This window comes from Sturnira hondurensis, unplaced genomic scaffold (genome assembly GCF_014824575.4).
Source record: "Sturnira hondurensis isolate 20B ecotype Veracruz unplaced genomic scaffold, ASM1482457v3 Scaffold0022201, whole genome shotgun sequence".
Classification (NCBI taxonomy): Eukaryota; Metazoa; Chordata; class Mammalia; order Chiroptera; family Phyllostomidae; genus Sturnira; species Sturnira hondurensis.
Window position 1 is genome coordinate 2,512,219 of NW_028094832.1, and position 20,464 is coordinate 2,532,682.

The window sequence follows — 20,464 nt, forward strand, 5'->3', positions numbered from 1 at the left end:
TTATTTTACTGTAAAAATGTTATCACATACACTTAGTGATAACATCCCATAGTCATTGGTCAGTGTAACTTAGAATGGTCTACAAATAATTATGTTCAAAGGAATGAGTTTAACATTGTGACAATTCTTAGCTTTCATCAATAAAAATCTTTAGTCTGAACTTAAAGTAACAGGAGTTCTTATGTCATTTCAAGAATGAAGAAAACATCTAAATGCATCATCCCACAAAGAAGGAAAACATAAATGACTTAGTTCGGAATGTTTGGAGCTTGTAGAATTGGCTTACGAGGATCACTTATTTATTTACATGTCCCTTAACATCCCTGATACTTCTGTATTTAACTGGATGTCCTTTTGTTCTTTAAAGATTCTGGCTAAAATATTAAAAAATATTTTCCTTCATTATCTTTATTTTTAATTTAAGAGTTTTTTTATTCCTTTGTAATTCAAGCACTTATATAGAACTGTATTAGATATTTATTGAAGAACATTATCTTCAAAGCCACAAAATATGAATTAGACATGAACCAGAATCTCTCTGCAATAAATTAATTGTAAAATATAACAGTTACGAAAACATATTTTTACATTTAAAAATTAGACTTTGTGTCTGTAATGGGGCAGAGATCTGAACTCAGGCAGTTTTACTTCCCAACCCTAGTTCTAAAGCATATTCTGCGTCTCGAGACTGACCTTACCTATCAGTTTGGTAGAGAAAAGGCATTGTTACCTTTATTTTCACAAAGAAAGAAACTCTGAGAAAGGTTTAGTCATTTTCATGATGATAATGAATCGTTGGTAACTTTGGGATTGTTATGTTATCTGCTATCAAAAAAGATTGCTTAAGACATAAGTACAAGAAAACAATTTTTAATACAGAATTAAAAGTATGACTAGTGAACCTTTTCTCTAATAAACCACCAGACATGTTTCTATAAAAATAAAAAGCCATAATTATTAAAATATCCTTGCCCTGGCTGGTGTAGCTCAGTGGATTGAGCACTGGCCTGCAAACCACACGACTGCAGTTCGATTCCCAGTCAGGGCACATGCCTGGATTGCAGGCCAGTTCCCGGCAGGGGACCCACGAGAGGCAACCATACATTGATATTTTCTCTCCTTCTCTTCTTCTTTCCTTCCCTTCCCCTCTAAAGATAAATAAGTAAAATCTTAAAATAAAAAAATAAAAGTAAATCCTTACAAAAACATATTAATACATTAAAGAAGAAGACAAAAATGTGAAAAACCGAGATAAAACACGGTGCTGGAGGCATATGGAAGTGTTTCTGACTGTGTAATGAACGATGAACTGAGAATTACAACCTACATTCTAAGCCCCAAGGTGGATGACCCAAAGCTAGGGATATAGAGTCTGTACAAAATGATATGTATAATATGCATTATATAGACTTAAAGATATTATATATGTTATATTTATAATTTATTTATACAAAGAACATATACTAAAATATATACTGATATATAGTTGTGTGTTTAATCTTTATATACACTCATAAATATACTTCTATTTACATAATTTATATAGCTGTATATTTACATATGCATATTGTATAGAATACATAACACTATATATGTAGAATAATATATTCTATAATATACTAATATGTAATGTAGATTTGCTAGTCTATGTCTTCCTTCATACAAACTCTTCTCCTACGGCTGTTGTGCTATGGGAACTTGGACGGCCTTGGCTTGTGTCGCATGTGGAGGACCTTGCCCTGACATCCAGACCCATGTGAGGGCCTAACCATGATGGGCAACCTCAAGCAGGTGTATTTAGACATGCCTAAACAGGAGATCTACTTCAATGCTGCACAGAGTTCCAGCCTTTTACGAAAGAGCTAACACAGTCACTACTCTGGGTGCTTACAGTCCGACAGAGACTGCTGCGAGTACTGTACGTCCGATGAGGGTCTTGAACCATGAAGCGACCATTTGAATTTTTCCTTTTCTTTCTCTCCATTTTTACTCCTCTTCTTCCCAATGTCTTTTGTGTCTGCTTTATCTAATGTATTAAGAAATGCAATAAATATTTTAACTATCAAAGCTCAAATAATATTTCTGATTCAGTCATTGTATTGAAAAAAAGCCAAAATTATACTACTATTTAAATGTAGAGCAATAGCCACTAATTCCCCAAACACTCCTTACCTCTAGCCAGAAACATTAAAATAAAGCAAGACAAAATTTTAAAATTAATGCATAATGGAAAGACCCGCAGCATTATTTATTTTTGACTACACACAATTTTATGTTCAATTAGATGGCCATTTGACTAAGAGTTATGTATATAAAATTATAGTGTCAGGCTAATTTTATCACTTTAAAAACAAGAATCAAAGGACCACAAAGCATAAAGCTGAATCCTAAAGTGGAGACCTTTCAGATCTTCCGTATTTGGGTCTCCATTGCGTGGAAACAGCCTGCTATTTCCAGGGTGCCTCGGGGAAGAAACAGGATGCCAAACACCACCTCATTGCCAGCATGACTTGTTTATTCACACCCTCCCACAGACCCATTTGCACCCTTTAAATTTCCATTCATATTTCCATTTCTAACAGACATATTCTCTTTCGACTTAAAAAAAATCCGTAGTACCTATATACGGTGGACCATTACTCAGCCATAGGAAATGAAATCTTACCTTTTGTGACAGCATGGATGGACCTAAAGGATACTGTGCTCAGTGAAATAAGTCAGACAGAAAAATACAAATACTGCATGAGTTCCCTTATATGTGGAATATAAAGAACAAAATAAACAAACAAAATAGAAACAGATTCTGCTGGTTGTTAGAGGGCAGGGAGGCCGAGGGGCTGGGTGAGAAAGTTGAAAGGACAAAGAAGCACAGATTGGTGGTGACGAACTGCTCACGGAGATGTAGGTTACAGCGTGGGGAATGTAGTCGATGACATCGTCATAACCGTGCGTGGGGCCGGGTGGGTGCCTGAAGCAAGGAGACTACTCTGTAAAGTGTATAATCTTCTAACCACTGTGCTGTTAGAAGATTCAAAATTTTAATTAAAGAGATAAAAGTAGTATCAAGATTGAAACATTTAAAAAGTCTGAGATTCTGTATTCCTTAATGAAGACAATTTGGTTTTGAAACAAAAATTGCAGTTCCTGCCTTTTTCTTCTTTTGTTATCTGCTGAATTTGTAATCAGGTTGTTTTTTTTTCAGTTTGCATAAATAAAAACATGAATAACTTGTAATGTTTCTTAGCTTATAATGTAAACCTGTCTCATATCTTAGCTTTTATAGCAGATCTAACATCGATATGAGATACAAAAGTGAAGGTAACTGTTAACTTTAAGTGTAGGAGAAGACATATAACTGAGAAACTAAAGTATAAATACAGGTTATCAAATTTATCTTGTGGGTTTTCTATAAATATTTGACTTCATTCAATACCATTAATTTTAGCTAGAAATGTATTTCATGTATGATTTTAAAATAAAACTTTAAAAGCCTTCAAACTCCTACTCAGAATTCATAATTTATAAGTAATGTAAATCACAATAAAAACTGCAAATAGAAAAAATACACTCTTCCAATAGAAATTGGATAGCACACAGCAGTGTTCGCCGAAATGTGGTTTTGCCAATGCCCTACAGTCACGTGCTGGTCCTCTGTCATTTCATCCCGCCCACCTAGTGAATGCCATTTTAAATTAGCTAATGCTGAGTCTTACTGGAGACTACCTTTCCCCACCTCGTCCTGCAAATCTCCGCTACATCAAATTTAAATCACCGTGATAGCCTCATCTTCCACCTCCACCTCACTCTCAGCTCAACTGGAGGCTTATGAAGAGAGAAAACAGAAGAAGCCTTTAGTCTGAAACACTCAGCTTCTCCCTATGAAACCCACTCACCCACCAACATTTGCATCTGTCCTCTCCCATGGCAGGTGCCACCTGGAAGAGGGGAGGAGCCCTTGCTCCCCCAGGTTGGTCCCACCTCCCCACCTGGGTGGGCTCTCTGGATCCTCCACTTTCCTGCCCTCTCAGGAAACATATGCTATTGTAATCTTACCCGGATCTTCTCAATCATGACTCAAAAACACTCAGTTCTCCCTCAGTAGTTTAAAACAGAAGCACCCTCTAGGGGCCCACATATTCCCGGCAGCTTCCACTTTGTAGCTCTCCTGTTCACGAACTTCTAGATCTTATTGTTTAGTGATCATTTGTTTGTTTGTGCATTATTTTACTTCCCACTGCCTTCCCAGCATTCCCCAGTATGTCTTCCACTCCCCTCACGCCCCAGTGCCCAGGGATCTTCACGTCACAACATCTAATAGAGAATTCTGAGTTCCTCCCATATTTCAACTCTCACTATTTGACACAGATTTTCTCTCTGATTCCTGGAACGCCCTTCTTTTGACTTCAGTGGCAACATGCTCTGCTGGTTTTGTTCTTGCTTCTCTGGCCACCCCTGAGCCTCCATTGCCAGATCATAATTCTGTGCCTGGCTTCTAGATGTTTGGCATCTTTAAGGCTCAGTCTCGAGCAGCCTAGACTTCCCACTCTATGTTGTCTCCTTGGGATCACCCATAGTTTAACTTGGCAGTCATTTGTCAGTGGTTCCAAAATATACATCACTAGCCTGGAACTCCTGACATTTTCTCAAAAGGCACCTCACATTCAATATGTTCAACATTATTTTATGATCTTTCCTTATAAAGCTGTCTTTTTTCAGTGTCTCCCCATCTCAACTGAAGGTACCACATTTTTTTTTACTTTTTAAATACTGCTCAAATAGTTCACCTTATCTATGACTCCACAGTTACTACCCTGCTACCTGAATACCAGGTATCATTGTCTCTAACATGACTTGGTGCAAGAGTCTCCAAACTGCTTTTTTCATATAACTCACATCACTGACCCCCAAGGTCCCTGCCATCAAACTAAGGTCCTGTCTTTCCAAAGAACCATAATATTCTTTGGAAAATGTGATTTAGATCATGCATGACTCTCGTCTAAGTTCTTCATTAGCTGTCAATTTTTCTTATAATAAAGATCAATAATCTCAACATGATTTAGAAGGTTTTTGTAAAAATGTTTTTGACTTAGAAGGTTTCAGGTGATCATTCTCCCACCTCCTTCTCCAGGTTTTCCTAAACCACGCTTTCTTCCTCACATCCTTCCCTCCCGCTAACTGTCTTCTTCCAGGTCTTCCATCCTTCCTGCTGCCTTGTAGCCTTTACGCATCACTCTACCTACTGCCTCACAGCCTTTGTATATCTGCTCTTCCTGCTATTTAAAATGCTATGCACTCCACAGCCCTCATCTTCTTCTAGATATTCCGGTCATCTTTGCAAACACAGCTCAAAATTTCCTCAGGAATTCTTTCCTGGTGCTCCACACTAGGCCCCCCATATGAACTCCCATAGTTTCCTTTATGTATACTTCAGGTTTATTTTGTAATAGATGATTATGATTGTTAAAATTAATGCTAGTCTCTATCATTAGACAATAAGATCTAGGAGGTAACTTTCACATCCAATTTTGTTCAACAAGTAATCACTAATTCCTGGAACATTTACTGGAATTACATTCAGCACATAATATATTGGAAGAATGGGTGGCTGTCTGGCTGGCTGGCTGGATAAATGTTAATTTGTGACACATGAGAAAGGACTTCTAGGTTTGAATTAATTGAGGATCCTCCTGGATAAAACAAATTTTACCAGGCTTTTTTTTTTTTTGCTTTCTTTCATAGTACTGCATATTAGGTCATTTCAAAAAGAGACTATGATGGAAAAATATTGCTCATACATTTGATCTAGGTACATTTTTGAGGAACATTTATTGTAAAATTACTGTGCACTGTACTGTAGATAAAATCCTGTTAAGGGATAATTGGGCAAAATGTCATTATTTTCTAAATCATAAATATTTGAAAGATCATAATAGATACTATCAAAGTATTCAAAAGGCTGAATATTTTATAGAATATTCAATTCTACTCTACTATACAAGCATTAGTTTATTTGCATAACTATAAAATATTTTTTAATATAAACTAAAAAATGCCCTGGCTGGTGTAGCTCAGTGGATTGAGCACGGGACTGTGAACCAGAGTATCGTGGTTCGATTCCCAGTCAGGGCACATGCCTGGGTTGCAGGCCAGTTCCCAGCAGGGGACGCATGAGAGGCAACCACACATTGATATTTCTCTCCTTCTCTCCTTCCCTTCCCCTCTAAAAATAAATTTAAAAATCTTAAAAATATATACAAACTAAAAAATGACTCAATACAATTCCCACCTTAAGAAGAGAAATAATCCTATACTTGTATATTAACTGGAATTTTTTTCTTCTAAAATTTGAACTTCCACTTTACAATAAATGATCAATAAACCACCATTGAGTCTCTGTCCCTTTCACATCTCCTGAAAAAATAAATGAGACCACTTTTGTCCTTGACTGTTTTGGTTTGTTTCACCCTACTTAGAGCATATAAGAAAGGCACGTTTGGCGAAAATTGAAAACTTAATGTCTCATCCTATATTAACACTACATTAATTTAGTATCATCAAAATGTATAATTGCCTTTGATTTTTAAAAAGAGTAAATATGAAACAATAATTAAGATGTGGTAAATACCATAGAAGTTCTGAAAATCCTAGCAAGGAAGGATCTTAATTATTTCTACAATACAATATATGATAATAATAATAAAGCACCATTAAATTCAACACTGACTACAAGCATTCACTTGTCTATGCAATACCCATCATGAATAATGCCGTGATATGAAATGGCTTACCCTTTGAAAATTTGTCAAGTGACTTCAGTGTTGTAATTGAACCTTCACGCTTGTATTCTCTGCCTTCTTTCACTTCTTTGCCTTCTTTCACTTCTTTGCTGTCTTTCATTTCTTTGCTGTCTCTCACTTCTTTGCTGTCTTTCACTTCTTTCCCTGGTTCTTTTAATTTGGCATCTACCTCTGTTACTTTGCTCTCAGAGATGGACTCATCCGATAGCTTAAATTCTGGCAATATTTCTTTCAAGAGCTCCCATAGTTCATCCTTACATCCTGGGCTTTGATGAAACACATCAACATTATTTTCTCAAATTCAGCTTTAAACTACACATCAAGAAATTACTGAGAGAAAAATATCAACTTACTATTTCACAAGGCTAATTTCAATAGTTACGTCACATATTAGTTAAAAACACCATTACGCACTCCTCTCCCCAACAAGCTTTGATGGAAAGCCCGTGGTGGGCCGGGCTTTGTTGAGGGAAGGGCACCAAAAAAGAGGTTCCAGATCAAGGTGGAGACATAGGAAGACCCTGAATTCATCAGTTCCCATGAACACATTGAATCTACAGGTATATATAGAACAATCACCTCTGGAAACAAAACAAAACAAACAAACAAAAAAACAACCCAAAACTAGCGGAGTGACTCCTACACATCTGGTAAACAAGAAAAAACTTACATTGCTGCTGGTAGGAAAGAGCGAGGCATATCTGGCCATAAGCCCCTCATGATGACCTGCAACTGAAGGATGCTCAGTGCCCTGAGCTTCTCCTTCAGGAGAAAGGGGTTCGAAACCCACATCTGGCACCCCAACTTTTAAGACCTTACCCTGAGAAATGAGCCCCCAAACATCTACCTTTGAAAGCCCATGGGGACTGCATCCAGAAAGGCCCATGAAGCTGCATGAAACTCAGAAATGGCTCCCAAAGAGCTGGCCCAGTCTTACCCTCTTCAGGCCCAGAACAGAGGCAGCAGACTTTGTGAGTGTTTTTTGCTTGTCTTAAAGCATTGGCCTGAGAGGCAGGCTTCTCATTAAAGACGCATCTGAAGAGCCTGAGGGCAGGCACTATCTTCATGAGCCAGCCCCCTTTGCCATACACCATTCATTCATGATACATACTCTCAACAACAGGAGTTTAGACAGAACGTCGTACTCAGTGCTGAAAAGCTGAGAGCTTTTCCTCCAAGATAAGTAACAAGACAAGGATGCCCACCATCACCACTTTTATTAAACAGGCATTAGGTGTTGAATAAAAGTCCTAGCCACAGCAAGTGGTCAAGAAGGAGAACTAAAAGGCATCCAGACTGGAATGAAAGAAGAATAAGTCTCACCACATGCAGATGTTGTGGTACCGGTATTATACATGGAAAACCCTAATGACACCAAAGAACTGTGAAAACTAATAAAATTGTTTAATAAAAGGGCAAAATACAAAATGAATATACAAAAACCTATTGTTTCTATACACTAATAACAAACTCTAAGAAGGAGAAATTTAAAAAAATAAGCCTATTTACAATCACATCAAAAAGAATAAAATACATAGGAATAAACTTAACCAAAGATGTGAAAGACTTATACTTTGAAAACTGTAGAACACTGAGAAAAGAAATTGAAGAAGACACAAATAAATGGAAAGATATTCTGTGTTCATGAATTGAGATAATATTATTAAAAGGTCCAAACTACTTGAAGCCATCCACATATTTAATGCAATCTCTATCAAAATTTCAATGGCATCTTTAGACAGAAATGGAAAAAAATCTCATAGAACCATAAAGACCCTGAGTAGCAAAAGCAAGCTTGATAAAAAAGACCGACCCTCCTGATTCTAAACTACATTACAAAGCTATAGGAATCAAAGCAGCACAGTATTGGCATAAAAACAGACACACAGATCAAGAGAACAAAATGAAGAGCCTAGAAATAAACTCCACATATACAGTCAATTAATTCATGACAAAAAAGCCAAGAATATACAATGTGGGAAAGATAGTTTCTTCAGTCAATGGTGTTGGAAAAATTGAGCAAAAACACACAAAAGAATGAAACTAGGCCACTATCTTATACCATACACAGAAATCAACTCAAATTGTATTAAAGACTTGAATATAAGACCTGAAACCATAAAACTCCTAGAGAAAACATAGGTTGTAACCTCTTTGAATTAGTCTTGGCAATGAGGTTTTACATTTGACACCAAAAGCAAAGGTAACAAAAGCAAAAATACACAAGAGAAACTACATGAAACTAAAATGATTCTACACNATGAAGAGCCCAGAAATAAACTCACACATATACAGTCAATTAATTCATGACAAAAAAGCCAAGAATATACAATGTGGGAAAGATAGTCTCTTCAGTCAATGGTGTTGGAAAAATTGAGCAAAAACACACAAAAGAATGAAACTAGGCCACTATCTTATACCATACACAGAAATCAACTCAAATTGTATTAAAGACTTGAATATAAGACCTGAAACCATAAAACTCCTAGAGAAAACATAGGTTGTAACCTCTTTGAATTAGTCTTGGCAATGAGGTTTTACATTTGACACCAAAAGCAAAGGTAACAAAAGCAAAAATACACAAGAGAAACTACATGAAACTAAAATGATTCTACACAGTGAAGAAAACTATTAAAAATGAAAAGGGATTGGGAGAAAATATTTGCCAATCATATATTTAATATGGCTTAATCTTCAAACTCTATAAACAACACATGCGACTCAACAGCAGAAGAACCCCAGACAATTCTACTAATAATGGAAAAGGATCTGAAGACATATAGATGGTCAAAGGGACATGAAAAGGTGCTCAACATCACTATTCATCAGAAAAATGCAAATCAAACCTAAGTGTGGATGGGGGTATGAATAAAATGGAATGCTCATGGACTGCTGGAGGAATTATGAAGTGGTATAGCCAATATGGAAAACAGCGTGGAATTTCCACAAAAGATTAAAAAATAAAAAGAAATTTTATTGATTTGGCAATGTTTTAAAATATTTTTTTTAATTTAATGTGTTTTTAGAGAGAGGTGAAAGGAAGAAGAAAGAGAGGGAGAGAAGCATCAATCATGCCCCAATCAGGGACTAAAACCAAAACCTTAAGCATGTGCCCTGAGCAAGAATTGAGCAAGCAGCCTTTGACTTTGCAGGACAATACCCAAAGAACTGAGTCACACTGGTCAGGGCTGATGTAGTTGCTTTACTGCTGGGTATGTAACTGAGAGAAATTAAAACACTAACTTAAAAAGATATGTACACTCCCATGTTTGCTGCACCATAATTTACAATAGCCAAGACACAGAAAGAACCTGAGTGTCCATTGATGTGTGAATGAATGAAGAAAATGTGATAGGTGTGTGTGTGTGTGTGTGTAAAATGTGATAAAATGTGGATGAATTAAGCCATATGTTCTTGCTCTGAGTTCCCAAAGAATCTTTATACCCTTCTTATAGCCTTCAAAAACACTTTTTTAAATCACTCAATCAGCACACATTTGTTGAGGATGTACTGTGTGCCATTCATTCAGTGTTGTGGTTGTAGACCACAGAAGGCACCGCACTGAGCAAGACAAAAGGTCCCTACCCTCGTGCAACTCCTTATCCTGCCCCAGTGGCTGGGTGTGACACACACACCCAGAAAGAGAGAGAGAGAGAGAGAGAATAACAGGCAGTGGTAACTTCCACAGTGGAAATGAAAGTAGTGGACGATGGGCTATGGCACATATTGGATGGTTAAGAAGGCCTGTCCGAGGAGTTGATATTTAAGCATGGCGAAAGCTAACTGTTATGACATACCCAGTCAAGTGACTATCTGACAGAAGATCATTCAAGGCCTATAAAAACAACTACAATCTCACATGAAGACCCCCAAGGACAATGATTTTCGTGTATTTGGGAAACAGAGTGAAGATGCAGACGGCCAGTGAGTAGCTGCCAACACAGAGTTGAGGTCAGGCATAAGGTTGGAGATTGTGCAAGAGTCAGATGGTACAGATCCCTAAAGAAAAGGAGAAAGACTGAGAAACTTCAAGTGTGATGGAAAGGATTTAAGCAAGGCAAATGATATTATTTGATTTATGTTTTAAAAAGTGATTCTCAAGGCCATGTAGAGCATTAACTACAGGAGGGAGAGTTAGACGCAGGAGGACCAGTCACGAAGCTAGTGCATGGTTAGTGCACGAGAGCAGTGATGGTGAGTTGACCTAGGATGGCAATGACGGAGACGCAGGAAAAATAAACACATTCACTTGTTACGCTTTTCTCTGAGGATCCAATCAGGTGAACGGCTTTCCCTATGCATCTGTGATTTGCATGACTGCCTGGGCTGCCTCATACTCTTTCTTGGATCCCCAGGGCATGGCAGATAGGCAGTGGGCATTCGGTATATTTTATGTTTGCATTTAATCCCACCAAAAGCTGTGCAACATAGGTATTACAACCTAATTGAGGTTTAGGAGGTTGTACATTTTATGCTATCAAACATCTAGCAAATGGTGGAGTCAGGATTCAAGCAGAACTGAATCCAAAACCCACGTTTTCCTTTTCTTTTCACCTACAACAACAAAAAAAGCTATACTATGAAAGAAAAATATTCAAACACCACAGGACCTGACCAAATCACTTCTTGGACAGTTAGGCTTGGGTATTGGGTGTGGAGTGCTCCATTCACAAATGCACTGCACCAAGACCAGAGAAGTTTGCCGAGAAAAAGTCATTGGCCTCTTCATTTGGAACTTGACTTCTAATGTACACTCATGCATGTCGTGGACTGTGTTTCTATTGCACGTGGAGAGTTAAAAGTTTTTTTAAATGGTATAACTGTCCTAATTGTGGGAAAACACAAGCGGCAAGGTCAACAATTGCAGGTCGAGCAGTGTCTCACGTTGCTGCTGCCATGGGACAGTAGAAGAGAAGAAGTCATTTGTTGGAGGTGCCACATAACTTTTTTTTTCATGCTAAATGATTTTCACATTGAAAAAAATCAGAAAATCAGAAGCCATCACAGATTTTGACCTTTGATACTCTAATTCTTCTTGGCCTCTGCAAAAACACGGCCACAACTGGCCAATGAGAGGCTCACCCCTGAAAGGCTCACCTGCACCCTCTAAACATTCTTAGTAGTAGAAACATCCCACTCCTGAACATACCGTGGCTTTAATCACATTGTGCTCCTGCTTTCAATAGCCTTCTCCTTCCTGTCCTTCAAATCAAATGCAGCCAACAGTAAAAGCTCAGATCAAGCCAGAACTTTCTCCACGAAGCCATTCCTGACCCCTGCCTGCACCATTGGCAGAGGGTCATTGCACCCATATTTCCACTTAAAACATTTCTTGACAATCATTGATGTATTGTTTCATGACATTCTTTTTTTAAACAATTCTTAAGCTTTATTCATTATTTTTTAAATTTTTATTTATTTATCTTTAGAGGGGAAAGGAAGGAGAGAAGGAGAGAAATATCAATGTACGGTTGGTTGCCTCATGTGCGTCCCCTGCTGGGAACTGGCCTGCAACCCAGGCATGTGCCCTGACTGGGAATTGAACCGCGATCGTTTGGTTCACAGGCCCGCGCTCAATCCACTGAGCTACACCAGCCAGGGCTGTTTCATGACATTCTTTTCATTTAAAATGAAATATATTCACACATGAATTAATGTATATGAATGTGGCAGAATATAAGGAAACTTCTACAAATCAAAATATAAATCAAAGATGGTGTATAATATTTTACTTTGGGGGCTGTATTTTGAAATAAATGGCCAAATTTGAATGTCTAAGTCATTCTTCACTTATTCTTTAGACTTCTTTTTTGTTCCTTAAGGTTGATTTTTAACCATCATACATATTTCTAGATCATAAATAACTAGTGAAAGTCATTAGAGAGGGAAAGAAACTTTCACTAACAATGTCTCTGCCGCGCACTGGCAACTTTTTCTGACACTCTCACCTATTCACTTAATCTTCAGGACACCATCCGGGGTGCATCAATGTATCCCCACTTTACACAAGAAGAAACCGGGCCCAGAGAAGTTCATGACTCACAAAACTCACATAACGCAAAATCGGAAATGTAAGAATGTAAACCTAGCTATACAGTCTGACTCCGAAGCTCAAGCTTTCCCCTCTCATATCATTTGCATAGATACTTCATAAGCAATCATAAACTGATGCAAATTGCACATTTAAAGTCCTACAAATTTTGATTAATTATTAAATCGATTTCCTTAAAATTATGAAAGTATATCATTAGTAGTTCTATGTATGATTCTAAGGAAGAGACCATTTGTAATTTTTACACAACTAACTTTATAGTTGTAAATTATTCTGATCTATTTCTGAGCGATTTCTGATGATTTCATGTCTCTGGTATGTTTATTGACAACTGTGCAGAGAAAAGAAAGGCAAAATTGTAAGCATTCCATCCAAACCAAATACAAAAATTTAGAAAAGTCCATACTTTTAAATCCCATTGTCTCTCTACTTTTCTTCACTAACATTGTCCATATGATATCAGTTAATATTCTCTTCTCTTAGGTATCGGAAAAGGACTTCCTGTGAGAAGATGCAAAAGGGTGCACCTGGTTCTTTTCTAAGATAAAAACACAAGAGCACCTCTTCTTTAGGAAAGGGGTCTTTCGGGAAGGGTGTCTACTCTTACATTTTTCTCCTGAAAATATTTTTACTTGAACCAAGTCCCAGCTAGTTTAGGTTGCTGAACAGATGTTTTAGAGGTAGAATCCAAGTTACTGGGGCCTGTCTTCAATCTCCTCTAACCTGGACCTTGGGGAGCAGTAGCTTCCTGACATCAGCCAAAGATCAGTGACAATCCAAACTGGTAACTGTACTGTCGCTTTGACCTTCTCATAAAAGTTGACGTCTGAATTGGTAAGTTCAGATTTATTTATGTATTCTTTTCTCTGCACTTTACCCTAACTAACTTCCAATGCCAGTAGTAACATGATCAGATTGTATGTGTATAACCTTCATGTGTAAAATAAAAGTATTTGCAAAAATTTAAGTAAGCCTGACATTAAATGGACCCTCTTGCATTATGGTAAGTGAAGTAAGCCACATGGTAAAAGACAAAGACCATATGATCTCACCTATAAGGGGAACCTGATCAACAAAGCAAACAAGCAAGCAAAATAGAACCGGAGACCTTGAAATTGAGCACAAACTGGGAAAGAGGGCGAAGGGTTGTCAAGGAACATAAAGGACATATGGACAAAGTCAAAGGCAGGAAGGATCAAGGGTGGGAAGCGGGGACAACTGTACTTGAACAAAAATAGAAAAAAAGAAAGAAAGAAAATGGACTCTATATGGACATAGATAAGCAATCTCTGTACAGCTAGACTCATAGAGAAAGACAGTGAGATTTTGACCCAGAAAGACTTATATTCAACTTTATCTACTCCAGGTACATGGTGGACAAACCTGGGGACTTTGACCACTCTGAGCTTCAGTTGCCTCACTTGTAATGAATGACATATACCTAGTTGAATCCAGATATTTTAGGATTAAATTTAGAATATATAAAAGAACACCGGAGTGATTTATACTGAGATTCTCAAGGAATTTTATAGAAAATGTTAATCTCCCAAATATTTTTGTAAAATGTAAATTTTTTTGAAATTTTCTTAAAAACTAAAAACGCTTTGGTTAAAGCAACTTTATACAGGAAGAAAAACACATATAAGTAGCATAACAGTCAGGGAAACCTACTGGAAAGAAATGACCTCTGGCAGCCATCCGGTAAGAGCATGAATGACCGTGAACTCTCCGAGCTCTCTCCTCTCAGCCACGTGGATGCTAAGAACGCGAATGCACAACAGAAAACACAAAGAGGTAAATAAGAAGTAGGAATCTCTAATAAATAGTGGCATAATAATACATGTAGGGGCATCGTGGTTATACATTACAGTGTTAGACAATATTATTCCAATAGTCAAATGACTTGTTAAAGCAGACCTAATAATAAAATGTCATGTCTATTTACAAAACATGTTTATAAGCTTTATTTTTAAAATGTATAAATTGACATTAATGCCCTGTATGTAAAACATGTTCATACATGCTATATATTTTAAATATGCATAGTAATCTATAGTTTATGTGTTGAATAGATTCTCATGTTGTTCTTTTAAAAATAAAAGTGATTTTTATGTTTCTGATTTCAGTGATTATTCTAAGATGTCAAGACTATACTTTCAGGGATCATTTCTATAGTTCGTTACTAAGATGTCTCTGAAGCTCTGTATTTTCAGTTTCATACATGGCAGGTCAGGATGGGCATCAGACATTCTCAATTATTAGATAATTTCAGAGAAACCAGAACCATCTGTTCTACCCTGTACAAAAGAGTGGATTTGCCACCATAGCATAAATTCAAATGACATTGTGATTGACCAAAGATCAGTCCTCTCATTTTAGATTTTAGACCTTTTTCTGAAGCGATTAGTCTATTTGCATTAATATGCATGTCCTGTCCTGCCCAGGAGTCGCAGCTCCAGCTGACCACAGGCCAACGGAGGCCACTGAAGGATTGAGGTGTCTACATATTTCAAAGATAGCTGATTTCTGTTGGGATAATTTACAGTCTTGTCTAAATTCCTCTTTGGATAATCATATTTAAGAAATGACTGTACAAATCTCATAGAAATAATGCTTTTTCCCTTGTATATCTATCTCACAGTCATACTGAAATACTATAAATATTAGTTTTTAATGTAGAAAGCTAAAACACATATGACAATAAATAAAACCTGAGAAAATATATAGACAAATGTATTATACTACATGTAGCAGGCTTCCCCTAGAAAGCATAACAAATATCTTATATTTGACCCTTTATTTCCAAGCTGCATTTACTTTTTTAAACATAACAATAATTCTTTTACTGAAGTTATATAAAATTCTACTGAACTATAGATGAATTAAAAAATGCAACTCCAATTGTTCTGGTCATGCTTTTAATGCCTTACTGGCTTGCAGGTCTAATTCTTAGAACTTCAAGTGAGGTTTGACAATTTCGAACATTATTTTCTTTCAAAATAAACAAACACACTTGTCACCAGTGTGAATACCAAGTGGTGCTCAGCTATGGAAAAAGATCTGGAATGAGTTTTGTTTTAAGTCATTGCAATTATATACAGGCTGCAAGTTGGTGAAACAAATTACTAATAGAAAATTGAAGGTAAGTAAGTGAGAAGGGAGTGAAGAGGATGGCAGGAAGATTGGTTGGTTGGTTGCGTAGCCTTGGCAGAGAGAAAGGAAGCTGAGCTGAGGAAAAGCCACAACAAGCAGCCCTGGCTTCTGACGGACATCGCTGTGTTTGTGGAAGGGCGGGGTCTGAGCTTTAAGCAAATAGCAGATGTGATCTGTTAAAGTGCATACGTGTGTTCTGCTGCATACTGAGAGGCCGTGACACACTGCGGGGTGGGGGGAGGGTGTCAAATTCAAGCTGGTGCATCGTATGTGAGCATTCTCCTGCCAAGCAGGGACACAGAGTTCCCGTGCACTGGCAAGTCAGGCATCTAAGCTTCTGTTCATTGCTAGGGCCAGGATGGAGTGACCATGGGCCTCTGCATGTGGAATCGAAGAGAATAAACATAGCAGAAGTTTCTCATCTGTGTTGGTGAACAGGTCCTGTAGGCATCTAAGATACAAGTGCATTTCATAAGAACATCAAAGAAATATAAATAGTTCTTCATCGTGAATGTATTAAAAGCGACCGGTGTTACCAAAAGCATGAGGAGCACATTGGCATCCTTTGGAACAGTTCAGGGTTTTCAAGATTAGCAAATTATTGTTGCATATAGTGAACCTAAACCCTTAACTGTATTTCTATATCACTCAGGATCAATCAATATTTTCCCCTACAAAATAACCTTTTTCTCCCATTAAGATGAAATATTATTTTCTGGGATTGAATTTCCATTCATGGAGAGCATTGAATATGGAATAGTTTTTTGAGTACTTTTGCTAGGCAGACTTTTATTTGATTGCTGGATAACCCAATACTTCAAATTAGTGACTTTGGCATATTCATATTATATAAGGAAATTTACATTGTTTGGAAAGAAAGGTTTTTAAATTGGTTTTCAAAAATAAAGCTATGGAACATAGATGTAGTATAGTTGCTTTTGCTGTGGTTTGCCTTTTTGTTTTTACACAAGTGAGTGATGGATGATTCTACATTCTACGTACTCAACATTCGCCAGCTTAATGATAGCTTTACTTAAAAGCATTGGCCAGAGTTCAAGTTCGTAAGTTGAAGCTGGAAGCAATAGCTTGTTATCTTCATCAAAAGGCAGAAAGTCATCAATGGTTATCTTTCTCCAGCAACCCTAAAAATGAAAAGAAAGAAATACACCATCAATGATTTATATTATTTTCACTCATATGTTATTATATGAAAGGGCAAAAGTGGGTTTACATTGTAAGTGTGCCAACAACAGAGTTTATCTAGTATTATTACTCATCAATTATTATCTTGTTCTCTAAACAAATAACTATAAACCTACTTTTGCCCCACTCCGTATACTGCTGACATTATTTACTGTTTTATAATTTTATTTTAATTTCTTACATTTAAAAACTGACATTCTTGTCTTCAACACTACTCTTGCTGATAGTTCTAGCTTATTATTTTACTTAATATAATTATAGCACATCCAAATAAGGACAGACATAAGCATCTATCTTTATTTATCAGGTCATATAAGCACATTTTTAGGTGCCCCCTCTTACATAAGGCAATAATTTAAACTGTTTCAAATAGCAGAATCAAAACATTATATAACCATGTAGAAGTTTGGGCATAATCAAATAATTTAATGTAGTCATAATGAAAATTCTCCAAATATAACTGTAGCAATTATTATATATCCTAAAAAGCTTGATGACCTTATGCTTCCAATGATTATATTATTCCACTCATAATTAAATATCTAATTTTAAAATATAGTGTTAATTAATATATTGATTAATAACATCATTATATATTAAGCTATGTACATATTACTTCGTAGTTAAAATCTTGAAACATAACATTAAGTATTATGAACTCAAAGTGTCTTTAACTTTGGTCTTGCAAATGAAGTTTATTATGAGTTCATTCCTTTGCCCAATAAATATTTTTAGCAGTGATACAAGCATTGTAAACCCAAAGACTGACATAACACACAGCTTATACCATTGAATTCTTATAGTTTAGTGAGGGGAGAGAAGACATATGTGCAAACAATGTAACATAGCATCTTTTCAAATTGCTCTAGGACCAGAAAAGAAGTATAGCTAACTGCGTTAATGTGTTCATGAGAAGGTGGCATTTGAGCTGAAGAGTCAAGGAACAGTGTATTTTCTCCAGTTAGATAGGAACGGTAGAGTACAAAATGTTTTCTTTGTGTGACAGTGGTTAACTCGAAACTGACCCTGCGTAATTTAGTGGTTATGTGTGTATGTCTTTTTCTTTCTTTCCTAAAAGAGGACAAATCAAAATGGAAACCTTTGAAATTCCCAAGAAATTCACAGAGGATAGGAAAAGGGAAACAAAGACAAAGAATAGCAGATGTAACAGAGTAAATAATAAAATAGCAGACTTAAATGCTCATTTTACCAAATATAAATTATGCACCAATGAAAATAAAAGAGTAACTCATATATTTTTTACTAAGAATTTGCATACACAGAAAAAGACAAGTACATATGATTTAACTCACATATGGAATCTAATGAGCAAAATAAACTAACAAACAACAGAAAAATAATTTGCATATATTTTGACAAAAGATAATTACAAATGTAGAAATCCTAGAAAATATAGTCATGCAAATGGGTAAAAATATATTCACAAAGATGCAATATTGCAGCATTATATGTATTAGTAAGCACTAGTCTATAACGTAACTGTCAGTATTAAATAGCAAAGTGTGTGCAGCCATTCCTACATTCAAACAATGACGTATGAAATAGGTAAACAAGCATAAAAACATCCATGGTCAGGAAAAAAATGCTATATAAAACAAGAACTACTACATGATCTTACCATTGCTATAAATTATACATACATGTATAAATGGTTTGCATATGGTTATAAGAAAAATATTTAGGAGAATATACAGAAATCATTTCCTGTGATCCTCTATGTAGGTAAACTCAGGGAACTTTCGTTTTTCTACTTGAACATTCTAAGAGTATTTCAGTTTGTTTTATTAAAAGCATGTAGAATGTTAATAAAATAAGAATAAAACATTTACATTTTGGAAAATAGTCACTGAATGTTTTAAAAATTAGTCATGGTATATCTTTTATACAAATTAAAAAACAACAACAAAGTCACCAGGTGGGAGAGAGTTTGTTTTAGGTGCTGACTGTTGGCTCTGCCCAGAGACGGACTCAGAGAGTCTGGGCTGGGCCGTGGGAGGCACACAATCTTTTCTGCTCCCACAGGTTAAGAAACTCTGAATCCAGGCTGGGTAGCTCAGCAGGTCGGAGCGTTGTCCTGATACACCAAGGTTGTAGGTTCAATCCCTGGTCAGGGCACATTCAATACTCAACCAATGAATGTATAAATTAGTGGGACAACAAATCTCTTTCTCTCCCTCCACCCCCACCTCTCCACCTCCTTCCTCTATCTCTCTAAAATCAATTACAAAAAAGAAGCTCTGAATTCTACTTTAATATTGTCCTTAAAAAGTACAAGGTTTAATCAGAAACAAAATGTAATGCATTTTTTATATCAATAGGTGGATGGCAATTGGGGAAGTTGCCATCCATTGGTTCCAATGTGTGTGTTTTCTGTGTTTATTAAGAGACAAATGAGAGCACTAGGATGATCAGAGAAAGGCTGCCAACAGCCGTGTGTATTTCCAGTGGAAAGCAGTAACTTGCGTGTTTCCTTCAAGGAGCCAAAGGAATGTTGACTTCGGGAAGTACCTGAAAAGACCACCTGCACCCAGTAGAGGTATCATCACTGCAGGTGAGACGAGAGAGAACAGCTCTGTTTCACAATACTGTCCGTTATGTTCCTCTGTACATGCTTGTCTGGCTGAAGTCAAAGAACCCTGGTGCTCTTTATCTAGAACCCTAACTGGTATAAGGGGTGTACTTTTATGGGGAAAACTGGTCTGAAAATCTGAGCTTTAAATGTCATGTAGGGAAGCTCTGCCCCTGAGGTAGGGTTGCCTCTAAGAAGTGATTAAGGTCATTGCTTCATAGGGACAGAGGACAGGGGAACCAGCAGAGAAGAAAATCCATGTCCAATCAGAAAAAAAAAAGGTTAAAAAGCATCAATAAATTGAAGAAAATAAAAACAGTGCGGAGGAGACTCTGGGGGAACAAGATTTGACACGGAAAGGAAAATTGATGTAGGGCAAAAGATGTGTTTCCAGTGTAATCATACTGAAGGGATTTGGCAGTAGAAGGAAATAAAACATATCTTTAGGAACATGTTTCTTAAATTTTTACAGTGAAAAGCAAAGGGTAGACATTAAATACTGACCTAAAATTGGAAGAGAAAAAAATTAAATTGTATATGCCTGCAAAGAGACAAAAAAAGCAAAAGAATAACAATATAGTTTTTCTAGTCAGAAAGCATTTACTCTGATTCTTCCCTATACCTGGCAAGTATATAGGTGTCGGCTCTGGCCACTACCTGGATGGGATT

At 36.7% G+C, this 20,464-nt stretch overlaps 1 protein-coding gene and 1 pseudogene across 5 annotated transcripts in view; one reads left to right on the forward strand and one right to left on the reverse strand.

Annotated features, from left to right (window-relative positions):
- The window catches only part of ADGB (androglobin), a 122,902-nt gene that overhangs the window by 78,378 nt on the left and 24,060 nt on the right, over nucleotides 1–20,464 (reverse strand). For 4 of the 5 annotated variants that reach the window (XM_037034802.1, XM_037034799.1, XM_037034801.1 and 1 more), the window contains exons 6-9: nucleotides 17,005–17,144; nucleotides 14,521–14,607; nucleotides 6,789–7,063; nucleotides 1,892–2,026 (exon numbers count right to left, since the gene is read on the reverse strand). In XM_037034802.1, coding sequence (XP_036890697.1) covers nucleotides 1,892–2,026; nucleotides 6,789–7,063; nucleotides 14,521–14,607; nucleotides 17,005–17,144 — 637 coding nt within the window. The remainder of the gene's footprint in view (nucleotides 1–1,891; nucleotides 2,027–6,788; nucleotides 7,064–14,520; nucleotides 14,608–17,004; nucleotides 17,145–20,464) is intronic. The other variant, XM_037034800.1, reaches the window with a different exon arrangement.
- Nucleotides 14,994–15,125, forward strand: LOC118979007 (uncharacterized; annotated as a pseudogene).